Genomic DNA, 15097 nt, shown 5'->3' with positions numbered 1-15097 from the left:
TCTCAATCTTTAGTCTATCTGGGGATTCAGATGGACTCAGTGGCTTTTCGGGCTTTTCCGTCCCAGGGGCGACAACTTCAATGCTTGGAAAGAGTGGCGACCTTTCTGGGGAAGGAAACATGCTCGGTGAGGGAATGGATGAGTTTGCTGGGGACCATTTCCTCACTGGAGAAGTTTGTTTCTCTGGGAAGGCTGCACCTCAAACCTCTTCAATTCTTCCTAGCCAACAGTTGGAAGAACAAACAAGATCTGGAGGCGATCTTGTGTTTAACGAGAGAGGTGAAGGATCACCTAAGTTGGTGGTCAGATCCACGGAAGCTCGCAGAAGGGCTCTCCCTCAAACTTCGGAACCCCGACCTAGTGTTGTTTTCCGACGCGTCGTCCACGGGTTGGGGAGCAACACTAGGAGGGAAAGAAGTGTCGGGCACCTGGAGAGGGGAAAGAACGGTGCCCTGGCACATCAATCTGAAAGAGCTGTCAGCGATTTACCTGGCTCTCAGGTTCTTCCAGGAAGAAGTATCCGGCAAAGTCATTCAGATCAACTCGGACAACACCACAGCACTGGCATACCTAAGAAATCAAGGGGGAACTCACTCGCCTTCTCTGTTTGCCATCGCAAAGGAACTCCTTTTATGGGCGAAAGCGCAAGAAGTCACTATCCTGACAAGGTTCGTGTCAGGAGTACAAAATGTTCGAGCGGACCTTCTCAGTCGACGAGGACAGCTTTTGCCGACAGAGTGGACCCTTCACCAAGAGGTTTGCCAGTCGCTGTGGGACCTGTGGGGTTGTCCACAGGTGGATGTTTTCGCAACTTCCAGGACGAAAAGACTTCAGCTCTATTGCTCCCCAGTTCTGGACCCGGGAGCAGTCGCAGTAGACGCCCTACTTTGGAGTTGGTCGGGTCTAGACATATACGCTTTTCCCCCGCTCAAGATCCTCGGGGAAGTGATGAGGAAGTTCGCGGCATCGGAAGGAGCGAGGATGACACTCATCGCCCCCTTCTGGCCGGCAGCCGACTGGTTCACAGAGGTGATGTCCTTCCTGGTAGACTTTCCGAGGACTCTGCCCTTAAGGAAAGATCTACTCAGACAGCCCCACTTCGAGAGGTACCACAAAAACCTCCCCGCTCTGAGTCTGACTGCGTTCAGACTATCAAGAAGTTGGCCAGAGCGAGGGGTTTTTCAAGACCTGTGGCGAAGGCGATTGCCACCGCAAGGAGGCCCTCCTCAATCGCTCTGTACCAATCGAAGTGGGCTGTCTTCAGATCCTGGTGCAGGAAGAAGGGCATTTCCTCCACCACAACCTCTGTGAGCCAGATAGCTGACTTCCTTCTTTATCTGAGAGAGGAAGTGAAGTTGGCTGTTCCAACTATTAAAGGCTACAGGAGCGTGCTTTCTGTAGTCTTCAGGCACAGAGGACTCGATTTGACTAATAATAAAGACATTCATGATCTCATTAGATCGTTCGAGACTAAGAAGGTCATCCAGCCTAAAGTACCCTCGTGGAACTTGGATGTGGTGCTCAAATATTTGATGTCGAGTCACTTCGAACCGCTTCATTCAGTTTCTATCAGGAATCTGACGAAGAAAACGATCTTCCTAACCGCTCTGGCGACGGCGAAGAGGGTTAGCGAAATTCAGGCCATTAGCAAGCAGATTGGGTTTTCAGACAGTAGTGCGATTTGTTCTTTAAGTCCCACGTTCTTAGCAAAGAACGAGAATCCTTCCAACCCGTGGCCGAGGACCTTTGAAATCAAAGGGTTGTCAGAAATAGTGGGAAATGAACGTGAGAGATTCCTGTGTCCTGTCAGGGCTCTAAAGTTTCTATCTGCAGAGAACTAAAGCTTGCAGAGGTTCATCTGACAATTTGTGGTGTTCAGTGAGGAAGCCTGATCTTCCTATGTCGAAAAACGCACTGGCGTTCTTCATCAGAAATACGATTAAAGAAGCTCATGATAAGTGCAGTGATAGTGATTTGAAGCTTCTGAAAGTGAAAGCTCACGAGGTGAGAGCTATTGCTACTTCGGTAGCGTTTCACAAAAATATGGCGCTCAAAGATATTTTGAATGCCACATTTTGGAGAAGCAATTCGGTGTTCGCTTCACACTACCTGCGGGAGGTGAAAGTGACATACGAAAATTGCTTCTCCCTCGGACCATACATTGCTGCAGACACGGTTTTGGGGGCAGGAGGTAACACTCATCCTATCCTTTAGGGATTAGGGGGGTTTTTAACTTGTGTTTTATGGTTGTAGGGTGACCGCCTGGGGCGGGTCTCCCTTCCATTAGCTTAGTTAAGTGGGATACCTTTGGTAAACTAAGCCAGGTGGTGGTATTTTTGTCTCGTTGCCCTCATTAGTATGGTCCATGGTCTAGTCACGTCGTGGTCTCGCCCCTGTTGACAGATCATCTGGAGTGCACCAGCTTCATAGGTCTCTACCTTGCTGGCAACTCTAGTAGCACAAGCAGACTTACGTGGCAGTAATCACGAAGCCAGCTATGCTAACAGGTAAGGAACCAAGATATCAAATATCTGCATATATATGTGTTTCCTAAATCCTCTATTCTGTCTCTCCCACCATGAACAAAATGATATTGTAATGCATGAACAAAATGATATTGTAATGATACAATTAAGTTTGTTCATACTTACCTGGCAGATATATATAATTAATTACCCGCCCACCTCCCCTCAGGAGACAGTGGAAATAAAAATTATGAATAGAAAATGGGAATGGTTCCTGATACCCGCCTCCCAGCGGCGGGAATGGGTACTAACCACCTGACTCCCACTGCGTGTGTCGTAAGTTTTAAATTCTGTCGGTCGTCGGAAATTATCAGCTATATATATATCTGCCAGGTAAGTATGAACAAACTTAATTGTATCATTACAATATCATTTTAATGATGACCATATTCAACAAAATAAATAAAAGGATAAAACATTTCATTATAAAATTTGACATACAAGATGTATAAAATCATACGTCACTGTGGTGACGTTACCACAGCTGACTTGAGACTGAATGAGGGAGCGGTGTTATTGAGGAGAGAAGGAGAAGAGAGTTAAAATTTTACTGTATGTATGTAAGAGCAATAACAGTTCACATAAAAAATGGGAATTTTGCAGTGGATTTAACAATGATAAAGTGTGAAAACAATCAAATGCAATACAGAAGCAATAAAAGTATAAAAAAGTCTTAATTGAGCCAGTGTTCAGTGCATTGAGTGAGATGATATAGTTTAATGATAACCAAATCTCTTTCTTGCACTTAAGATTCAAGTGTAAATAAGTCAACAATCATACTCTCTCTCTCTCTCTCTCTCTCTCTCTCTCTCTCTCTCTCTCTCTCTCTCTCTCTCTCTCTCTCTCTATCTCTCTTTCTGTGTGTTTATTTGCTCTACGTATGTATGTATTTTTAATGGTTAAATGTTTAAGATAACTTTGAAATGATATTAATGATACGATTTCAAAGATTTATACAGTAATAAAACCATAATTTAAGGAAGCGCCTCAGTGACATGATCAGTATGGTCTTGGCCTGCCACCTCGGTGGTCACGAGTTTGATTCTCGGGCATTCCACTGAGGGATTAGAGATGTGTATTTCTGGTGATAGAAGTTCACTCTCGACGTGGTTCGGAAGTCACGTAAAGCTGTTAGTCCTGTTGCTGAATAACCACTGGTTCCATGCAATGTAAAAACACAAACAAAGATAATTTAAGGTATACGTATTTGATGTAGGATGATACTTTAAGTAGTATACATTTGGTATTTGAGCTTTCAAGGTAGACAGTTATAAGCATTTTTAGAAGGGGATGTTAACTATTTGCGGGGTAGTCTGGTACGCAACCCCCACGAATATGGGGGTTTATTGTAGTTTTATATATACGTACTTACTAAGTAACTACATGATCTGAGCCCTCCCTCCTCCGCTCTCATGGACATGGAGCATAAATGAATGGAGCTCTTCGGTTGTGTTGTACCTATCCTTCCTCGATAGTGGGTGGACCCCATTTGCCTTCACCCAAACAATAGAACACAACCGTGAATTTCAAATTTTAAGCTGCTATGGTTAGTTGAAAATAATATCTATGTAGTAGTTACTTGATAAGTATGGTATATATAAAACTTTAGTATAAAAATGTCATTTTTACCTGGTGTTTTTTGAAAGTTTCATTTCTCGTCAGAATTTCTCTGGCTGCCATTCTTTGTGGTGTTCAGTATGTACTTCGCTAGTTTGGCTGTTTTTCATGGTTTTGTGATTGTTTTGCTTTGCCTACTTAGGATGTCTTCGACTGACAAAAGAAACAAAATCATTAGGTTTTGCAGGTAAGATGTCTGCATTAACAGATTGTATTCTGTATACAGTTATTTAGATATAGTACACACAGGTTGGGCTAGTTGTAGGGGTCAAGAGTGCAATGTCAACTGTAGTTGTGAAGAGTGTAGGGATTGGTCAGATGGGTTTTTGAATAAATTTCTTAGATATAGGATGAGAGAGCCAGATAATTGAGGAAGCAATTAACTAGAGCAGGGGAGAGGTCTTTTACCTCCCTTCCTCTTATCACCATCCTTTCCTTGTGATGGTTGGAAGAGTCTGCTGCTAGGGAACTGGGTGGTTTTTGGAACAAGGTGGTTTTGTGTCCTTCAACACCTATATATTCTCGATCTGTTAGGTATTTGGCTTGGTTGCTTAAGGATCATTTAGAGAAGTGAAAATTGTTACAGTAGTTATCAAAGTTACCTTTTTCCCTCTTAATAGTAGTTAGCTTAGCTTTAGAATCTAATTTATGAAAGGATAACAATAATAGTAGTGTTGGTTCTATTGTTGAGTCACCAGTCAGCTTCTGTGTCTCAGTCTCATTCTATTTCTTTCCTTCCTTTTCCTCTTACAATCTACTTATACCTGTATCTTCTGTATCTTAGCTAATGGTAGTCCTCTGTTATTCTGTTTTGGCTCCTCCTTCATTAGCAAGTTCTCAATTGAATGTAAGCTAGATGCCATTTTAGCAGCGTTATTGACTTGTGATTTGTCTTCAGTTGGCAGTTTTTGTTCTTGTGAGGCAGTCACGTCAGATATTGCTGATCCACCACTTCCTCTCTTCTTCCTAACCATCCTCCCAGCAATTTGCTATATTTAGTACTTAGTGGTGCTCTCCCTGATGCCTTTCCTTGCATGTTTCTTGTTGTTTTGTTTGAGGGGTCACCTTTAGTTGCCTTTGCTCCTTCTGCCTTGGCAGCAGACAAGGAGATTGATGTAGAGGAGTCGTCTTTGGTAAGGGCATGTTTTGAGATTTCTTGCATTCTTGCACCCTACTGGCACTGAATCCATCAGTTCTAGATAAAGACTTTTTTGCCTTTTGGACCTTTGAAGAGGCAAGGTTTTGAACTGGTAAGGTTCTTTAGTCTAAAGCTGAGGTTATGGAGGAGTTATGGAGTTCCATTTGACAACGTCTGTGTGTGTGAGTGAGAGAGAGAGGAGAGAGGGGGGGGGGGGGGGGGGAAGGGAAAAAAGAGAGAAGAGGGTGTTGTAATTGCTGTATGGATAGTTAACGACTGTATGTATTGGCTGTTAGTGAGTTCTGGCTGGGTTGTCTGCTGGTAGAGATCAGAGTTCTGAGTTTTTTTTGAGTCAGTCTTAAGTCAGTCTTTGGTGAGAGCTGGTGACAGTAGTGTTGACAGCAGTTATTGGAGGAATTGAGTCAGTTGAATTTTGTGTGTTATTGATTTGTTTTATTGATTTGTTGTGAGTTTGATATTGGTTGGTTAGGAGTTGTTGTGCTGTGAGGTTTTTGTTGGGTTGTATGTGAGTTCCTGTTGGATTATATGTGGGTTGTTGAGGGTTGTTGTTGGTGTTGTTAGTAGGTGTGTGTGTTGCTCTTTTGTGTTGGTAATTGTTTGCGCATTGGTCTTTTGTTGTGTTGTTGAGTTTTTGTTGTTATGTGTGAAGTTGTGGTTGTGTTCCTTGGTTGTTTGCTGTGTTGTTAGGTTGTGGTTGTGTTTGTTGTTGAGTTGTGGTCTTTGGGTGTTGGGTTGTTGGGTGTGTTCCAGTTTTGTTGTTGTGTTCCTTTTATGTTGTTGTGTTGTTGTGGTCCTTGGATGTTGAATTGTTGGTTGTAGTCCTTCGTTGTTGTGCTGTTGTTGTTATTGGGTTGTGGTCCTTGGTTGTTGTTGTTGGTATCTCTTGTGACCTCGACCAGCGGACAGCACAGGATAGCCCGGAGTATCTGGAGTGTTGGTAAGTACCTGTGTTTTGTGTTGTTTTTGTTTTTGTTTTGTTTTTGTAGCTATAGGTCAATTGTCCTGCGTAGTATATTTGTTGTGTTAAGAAGAAAGTGTGACTGAGGGTGGGTTTGGCAGCTGGATCGATTAGGTATATGTGGGGGGGGGATTCTGCAGCTTGTTTTTTCCTAGCTTGTGATCCCGCCACAAGGTTTTGTCTTTTGCCGAGGTTTTGCTCAGAATGATTGCCTTTGGAGTTTTGACATGCCTTGTTAACACCATTTCTGATGCTTGTGGGGAGACACATTGCATACATTGACAATGCTATGCTTTAAAAGATCCAAGAGTTGATAGAGTGCCAAAATATGACCACTGTCTCACTCCCACCCTCACCTGGTAGGGGGAAACAACAGGAGCTGTTGCTAACACGCTAGTTAAATTCTAATTTGTTGAATGGCTCCTGCGTCACAAGATGTAGGTTGTGATGAAGGGTGAGTACAACAAAATCATTCTTGAAATACTTATTATTTTAGTTCTGACTCATTTTTGGGCTGTTGAATCCAGGCGCAGGGGACTCATTAATACGTATCACTTCTGCAGAAGTACAGTTGACCCCCTCTTCTTCATGGTTCCAGATTTGCGGACTCACCGACTTGAGAATTTCTGTATGGCAGATATATACATATTCACAGAAAATTCGCCTCACGGTATTTTTCACCAAGAAATATTCTTAGTTACTGTATATTTTGATGTTGTTTCCATGACTAAGTGTGCTCTTTGTGTAAAACTATTAAAATACTCAAGTATAAGCATCTTTAGATGTTTTTTTTTCTTTTGTGTTTGAACCATCAAAACAGGCAGTTCTAAGCATTTTTAGGGGGTGGGGGGTTTTAAATATTTGTGCATATTAGCTATTCACAGGGGATTGTGGTAAACATCCCCCATGAACATCAGGGGTCGAATGTAGCTGTCTCTGTAAGGCTGCTCTTACCTCATTGTACATACCTGAGAGTATTACTCCCAGAGGGATCCATCTTCTGGAAGCTGTACTATCCAGAAAAGTTCCCAGATCAGGTAAGAATGTTTTGGGATTAGTGAGTGAATTCTTGTCTAGCTGCCTTTAGCAGTAGGTAAGATTCACTTCAGATAATATGAATTTTCATAATTAAATTTATTATTTGGATAATTACCTACTGTTAAAGTACAACTTAATGGGTTGTCAAGAACTCTGATAAGAATTAAAACATTTGAGACACTCATGGTGAATAGGTGAACTAGATGGTCATCCAGGTCAATCAAGTAATCTTTATTTTGAATACTAACCACACTTGCCAGCACAAAGATATAACTCTCATTAACAGTGGGTTACTACCCAAAAAGAGTTATTTATCTTGTTGGTGTATATTGCAGCTGAATTAGAATCCCATTAACAGTCTATGATGTCTGTTTTATATGAGAAAATGTGATCTAAACTATTAATATATTTTTGTGGTCAAGCCAATTAAAAATTAATAGGGAAACATCTTTCTTCACTTATGTTACTCAAGTTCATGGTGGCCTCATCTGACCCAGCTTCTGAATATTATTTCCATAATTTTGAGCAATTTTTTCTTTTTATTCCTGACAGGGTTGGGTCACAAGGCAGTTTGTACAATCAGTGACATGCCTGAACGTATATTAATTTCTTTCTAATATTTTTATGGAGGGGAGCTCTGTTCATTATCAAGTAGCCTTCTAACACCTATCAGGCCAACATAGTTTTTATATTCTTCAAGAGCAGATCTTGAGGATTAAACTCCTCTCCTTTTCCTTTCTCTCTTATGTCAGTGAATGTGGGATAAAGTACATCAGGTTACCTGCCTTTTGGCTTTTGTATTTGTAGTTCTTGTGCAGTATGTACAGCAAACCCATTGTTTTTAGTGCTGATTGAGAAACAGGAATCCCAAATATTTGGCTTCTATTCAGTTAGATTAGTGGTAATGCCAAAAGCTTTAGTATCAGCAGTGGTAATTCTGTCAGTTCTTTTGCAGTATGTACAGCAAACCCATTGTTTTTAGTGCTGATTGAGAGACAGGAATCCTAAATATTTGGCTTCTATTCAGTTAGATTAGTGGTAATGCCAAAAGCTTTAGTATCAGCAGTGGTAATTCTGTCAGTTCTTGTGCAGCATGTACAGCAAACCCATTGTTTTTAGTGCTGACTGAGAGACAGGAATCCTAAATATTTGGCTTCTATTCATTTTTTTTTAGATTAGTGGTTCTGCCAAAAGGCTTTAGTTTTCACATGTAATTCCTGTCAGTTCTTTTATGTTTAATTAAGGTAACAGTGTATTTCCTATTAGGGAACTTTTTTATGATAGACAAAGAATGCAATTGCTTATATACTTAAAGCCTCAAATTGTATTAAAGTTGAGGCTTAGTTCTTTTCTGAGCAGAATAAGAACTTAACTGTGCTTGACCAGTTAAACTAGATCTTTAATTGTGCTGTTCATTTTAAATTATTGCTGTTGTTTTCTTAATTTTCTTTCCTTTCAATCAGTCTGAAACCAATTCTACAGTTTATTCTTAAATTTACATTATATATGTATATATACTGAGGGATAATTAAAGAAGCACTCATGATAAACATTGCCATGTTTTTCTGATATACATTACATGTGATACACAACTAATACAGTAAACACACATCTTCACCCATATGTACAGTTTATCAAAGGCACATAATTAGACACAATGGAGTAATTTCCAAATCACTGGTGTAGAATATGTATGTATCCTAGATAATTTCTTTATTAGTGATTTATTATTATATGTATATTATACCATAAGTAATTTTGGAAAATCATTATCACACACTATGCACAGGCAATTTAAATTTTTGAACATAGGCACTTGATATCATATGAAAAGAAAGAAAGATCAATAGTCTGATTACAAATATGGTCGAGAAGTACAGTAGACATTATTAGTTCAGAAAGAATGATGAATAAAATTATAATTAGTGAATAAAATCACAGTACTTAAGTAGTAAAGTAATTAAAACTTTGCTGACTGGAAGGGATTTTCTATTGGTGAAATCAGCTTTGTTATTATGTTTACATTGGAAATAATTCCCATAATCCCAGATAATTAAGTGTCCTACAGATTTATTTTATCACAGTAAAATTGTTAAGTGTATCTTAAATCAAAGCACTATTAATAGTAGTTGTCAGTATCACGAAATAGTCTGGATTGATTATGTTGAATTGGGAGTGGTTACTCTAATGTTTTTATATATTTCAGAAACATTTCTTGTTTGCTGGTTAATAATCTTATTTCATCAAAGGTTAAGTTTTTGATGCTTTTACTTTAACTTGTTACCTCTAGTTTTATTGAGGACTATACCAAACACCTTTTCCTAATCATGGTTTTTTTTAATCCTGTTTTAAAAGGTAAATTGCCATTTTTATGGTACAGAAATTTAGCAATAGCATATTTTTTATTTTTAATATTTATAAATTTTGTTCTGTGTACGGTTGCTAAAACCAAGTTTAGTTTTGCAACAGATTAGGTAAGTGTTACAGCTTAATTTGGGAGAATTTCTAATATTTCCTTTGACATTTCTTACATTTTTAAAATTTATTAACAGCTGCACATTTTTAAAATTTATTAACAGCTGCAGGAACATTTTTAAAATGTATTAACAGCAAAAATTTTTGTTGAGTAAAATATCTGTGGCTTCTAGTGGTTGTTGAACAATTACTAGTTTAAAGTTTTGTCATAGTTTAGTTTTCATGATGACTGGTTCCAGAATTTCACTTTGGAAAGAATGTATTTTACTCAGGAAAGTAAATAAAGCATTGAAAAACTGTGTAGAGTATCTAGATGCACAGAATTAACAAAATATACATTTTTTATGTACTTGGAAATGTCTGTGTTTATGCAGCTTTAAAATACAAAACACAACAAAGAGTTATAGATGAGGTTATAAGTACGTATTTTATGCTATTTTGATTTAGGAATTTATCTCAAGTTGCAATAAATTTACCTAAATGGGTAGTGTAGACCTGTTTTCTAAAGTATTTTAGCATGGTATAAAAACTAGTTAATTTATAAATGTGAAGCACTTTTTTTTCAACTGTTCACACTAGCTTAAACAAGTTCAGTATGATGGCTTGGTTTATTAATAGTAATAATAATAATTATGCTTTTGTAAATATTTTCTGCATCCATTAACAGCGTCTGACAATTGGTTCCTTATTCCTTACATTTTAATACTTTTACTTTTACTATTTTTATCAGTATGTTAATTGAGGGGTTTTCTCTTGTTGTGGCATTGATTTCTTATTTTTTTTTTTTTTTTTTATTTCCAGAACATACCAGCATTTTTGCTTATTGATGTGAGGCTCTGGATGTTGCATAATTTTGAGGCAGTTTATATTTCTGACTTTCCTGACACCTTATGCAGTATATATGTGTAATGCTTGCCAGGTTATAACAGTCCACATTTACTCTGCTTCATTTTCTTAGATATTCTATAAATTTTTATCAAAATATCATGTATGATATGTTGTGGACTGAGAACATAATTTTTTTTCAAATCCAATGAAATTTGGGTTGAATAGTTAACAATCTTAAGAGGTAAGCCACATACTGTATATATTACAGGTGACCTGCATTCTCATATGGTATATTATTGTACATTATAGCACCAGACCCACATTCAACCAGAATGACATGTTAGTTTATCTGCCTTGGGTGAGATTTGAATCCACAGCATTTCACCTTAGGGTGGGTAGATTCAAGCACTGTCTTACTGAAGCTTAGGGAATAAAGTTATAGTGGACTTCATATTATACTCAAGGCATAAACTATGATTTAAGAGATTCAAGTGATATGACATGAGTGGTTTTGGACAAAAAATAAGAAAAATTAAAGTTTTAAGAACAAGGGCATACTGAAGGCTAATGATCCTACAGTTAGTTTAAAAATAACTAGCCTATCAAACACTGCTGGTTCATAATCTGAATTACCAGACTTGAATTATTCAATACAAACATTTTTGCTACTAAAATTGTAACGGCAAAACATGTGCAGTGCAAGAATCACTCTCCTTTCAGCTTGTAATAACAGAAAGCACACAGCCAAGATAAAGTGAATATGTAGACAATGCAACAGATTGTCATTATAATTGTTGAACCAATGCTGAAATATTAAAAATAGCATCTTGTAAAAAATCTACCAGTGAACACAAATCACAAAAGCATTAGAGAAATGGATCTTGTGTAATCTACTTTCACATTGTTTTGCTTTAAGCAGTACTATGTGATAAAGTGATAATGTCCCAAATGATGAAAGAGTCAACAGTAAATATAACAATACGATTTTACTTTTCATTTATACCATGAGAGTATGGTGTTCACGCATTGAGGGCTGTGTTAAATCTTAATGCTGACACCAACATTATTTATCATAAGATAAATGTTTCTTGGTAATCACAGTTTTTTATTTTTTTTTTGGTTAACCGGCAAAATAAGTAATTAACAAGAAAGAATTCATTTGCAAAAAATAAGGCAAATTTAATTTTCTCTGCCCCACACAGCAAAAGTTTTTACTTATTAAGTTAAATGTTATTTTCCTCAGTAGCTATATGATAAAACACCAGTGGTTAGTGTCAAAATACCTGCACCTGGTCAGCTGATAACACAAAACAAAGCCCTGGGTTATTATACAGAACTCGATCATGAGAATTACCATTGTGTTGTTTGGGGAATGACTAACAGACCATCCTTTGTAACAATCAACAGTATGCTGTATGTTATAAACAAGTTGCTAGATGCACAGGGGAAAAAGAGGGAGTTTTTAAGACTATAGAATGCCTTCTGGTTACATATAGGAACTAAGAGTAATCACAAACATCTACCAATTACACATGGATAATTCTTCTTGCTTTATTGTTAATGAACCACTAATAAGTCTTGGAGGGAGACTGAATTCATTTGCCTAGTCCTCTGTCTCAAACAAAACTTTAAATTCTAGTTTTTCCTTATTGACATGTTTTGGAGACACGGTGTATCACATTTTTTTTTCTTTAGTAAGATTAAAAACCTCATGTTTAACTTAATGAATAATGCCATCTCCAGAATTAGGAAGAGAAGGGTCAAGATTAGTAATGAAACTCTACTGCTTATACAGGGTGATAAATTTATAACCGACACATTTTTTCTTGCTCTTGTGAGTTAAATATAATTTTTTTTTTCAGGTTATTTTCAAGAGATCTGAATAACGAAGCACAATTACTGAGGGACATTCCAACAGTACTTAAACAATAATGGGGTACCTCTGCGTGAATTTTTGCAGAGATTTTGCATCAACATATGAGTGACAGAATACTGTAACAGTAATTGACTCAGGATCCATGATCAACATCCTATCAGGATTTGGCACTTTCTTCCTTGAGGGTTTCTTTATAAGGAAGTTTATGAAGAAGTCTTAACTTGTACAGGTGAATTAAAAGCACACCACTGGAACCATAAAAGCACATCATTAAAGTAAGTACCGTACATGTTGGTTTGTTGTTAGAACAAGAATTTGAATAGGCTTGAAGTGATTTTAAGAAGGTATTTTATACATAACTAAAATATTTGGATGTGGCAATGTACATACTTCGGTAATTATTTAATTAATATTTTATGAAAAATGTTATAAATAAATGCCCACCCTGTATAAGTGTCATTTCAGAAACATCTTTACCCTGCCAAAAAAATGTGGTACATAGGGTGTATTTTCACAATGATTTTTTATGAACTTTTTATATTTTATTACATGCACTTTATGATGACCTAAAATTGTAAATGGTGAGGAAAGGAATAATTCTATCAAAAAAACTTTTTCCTTTTAATTACAAAAAGTAATTTTGAACAGCGTAATTAAATTTTAACTAAAATTGAATGCAATCCAGATTTTAGCTCTAACAGCACTGTAGAAAGGATTTTATGTAAAACTCCAGAATCCTTTTACCCATTAATCTGAAACATGTTGGACCAACATTTTGTCAAATTTTAAAAATTTACAATTTCTTTTAAACCCCTAAGAGCTATATTTCCCATAAGCAAATATGCTACACATGCTTTTGTCCATTTCTATTTACATCTATTTACATACACTACACATATAGTATATACTACCTTTTTCTCTTTCTCGGAAAAAAGAAAGTTTATCTTAAAGCTAAGTACTATATATGGTAATATATTTATATATATCTTTCCCTTTTAAAATAAAAAAATCCTAATCAGTTATACATACTTTCAACTGTCCAGGTTGTTAGCATGAGTATAAGAAGCAAACTGCGTTCTAGGGCCAGGTTTCAAGAATTTAGCTTTTGAAATTTTCATTTAGGCATTTAAATAGTAAATTTTAATTTACATATCTTCAATTTTAATACTCTAATTGTTTAACTGTTCCCAAGGTAGTGCTGTTTAACAGTACGACAGACACTTCTATTGTCATTAGTATTAACATAGTGTACCGTACACATTATAAGACTGCCAACATAATACAGTACTTTTATAGCTAGCTCTACCTGAAGTATGATGTCTATAAAAAAGTTATCTAAAACTCATCATGAAATATTACATTTCATCTACATTTTTCTGTAACTACTAAATATTACACAAATAATCTCTTTATTAGGAAAGAACAAATTATTTAGCTATTCAATAACTTCTACAGATATGATTTAATATAAATTTCATACAAATGCTTTTGTAAGTAATATAAAAATTCGTAACAAAATCTATTCAAAACGGCAGTCATAGTATCAGTACCACACGTAAAAGTTGGTCAGATTTAAATTGTCCTGAGGGTAGTAAATAATTACTAATCTACTCTGCTCATCTCTGAGGTTGCACTCATTTATACTCTTGTGACAGAGTGAACTGAGGTTCAGAGATGGTCAACCGTTAGAGCAAAAAATTAAACAAATTTCAATGTCATTTGGCCCATTGTTGTCCTGGATAAAGCTTCTGCTAGGCAACCTGAAGCTTCTGGAAGTTGTTGGCCATCTCAAGAACCTTGCTGTTTCGAGAGACGGGTGGTCGAGTCTGAAATACAAAATTTCATTCCATGTTACAACACAAAGAAAAAGGATTAACAAAGTAACAGCATTTTCTAAACAAGTGACAACTAAACAGGGACAATGAGTTAGACACTGAGGGCAAATATAAATACTTAATCATGTAAAAAGTTCATGTACTGGAACATGGCATTAAGCAGGAACGTACTCTGGTGCATTCTAATATATAATTGAGTATAGAGCTAACTGAAATGTCAAACAATAATTATTTCAATTTTGCACTAAATATATTGATAAAAACTTTATTCCTTTTGAATGTTTCCATATAAAAAAAATATTCACATGGAATTTAATTTTATTACTACTTTTAGGAAAGTATACTGTATATTTGTGAAAAAACTAGAAACTGTTGTTGATTTCATGATTGAAGGCTTCATGATAGAAGGGTTAAAGTGAGCACACATTTATGTAAGTTTTGGAATTAGGATACAGTTTAATTTACCTTCAGCTAAGACCTAAGAAAAAGATGTCATGTATGTGCTTCAGCCCAGATTTTAGAAACTGTATGGCTACCGTTACATAAAAAATGTAAATGAATTACATTTATTTAATGTATTTTTTGAAAGTGAAAATACTGTTGGGTTTACCTTGATGTAGGTGGTGGTGTGCTATGTAATTATGGTTTGATGGTGCATTCTATGCTTGCTATGATTATAGATAGTTGTAAAACATAAGCTTTTAGATACTAATGCTTCAAAATATAAAAAAAAAAATCTAATTTACATAAATTAATCATTAGATGGTTGTCATTACCGTTTCTTAT

The 15097-nt window shown here is 36.5% G+C and overlaps 1 protein-coding gene across 1 annotated transcript in view; it reads right to left on the bottom strand.

Moving 5' to 3' along the window:
* Nucleotides 1-8837: 8837 nt before the first annotated feature.
* The window catches only part of LOC135226546 (microtubule-associated protein futsch-like), a 302767-nt gene continuing 296507 nt past the window's right edge, over nucleotides 8838-15097 (bottom strand). Inside the window, 1 exon segment of the mRNA XM_064266202.1 lies at nucleotides 8838-14302. Within this exon segment, the coding sequence (XP_064122272.1) occupies nucleotides 14228-14302 (75 nt within the window). The 3' untranslated portion in view covers nucleotides 8838-14227.

This window comes from Macrobrachium nipponense, chromosome 14, assembly GCF_015104395.2.
Source record: "Macrobrachium nipponense isolate FS-2020 chromosome 14, ASM1510439v2, whole genome shotgun sequence".
NCBI lineage: Eukaryota > Metazoa > Arthropoda > Malacostraca > Decapoda > Palaemonidae > Macrobrachium > Macrobrachium nipponense.
Note: the sequence above shows the minus strand (reverse complement) of the source record. Positions and strands in the feature narration are given on the sequence as shown.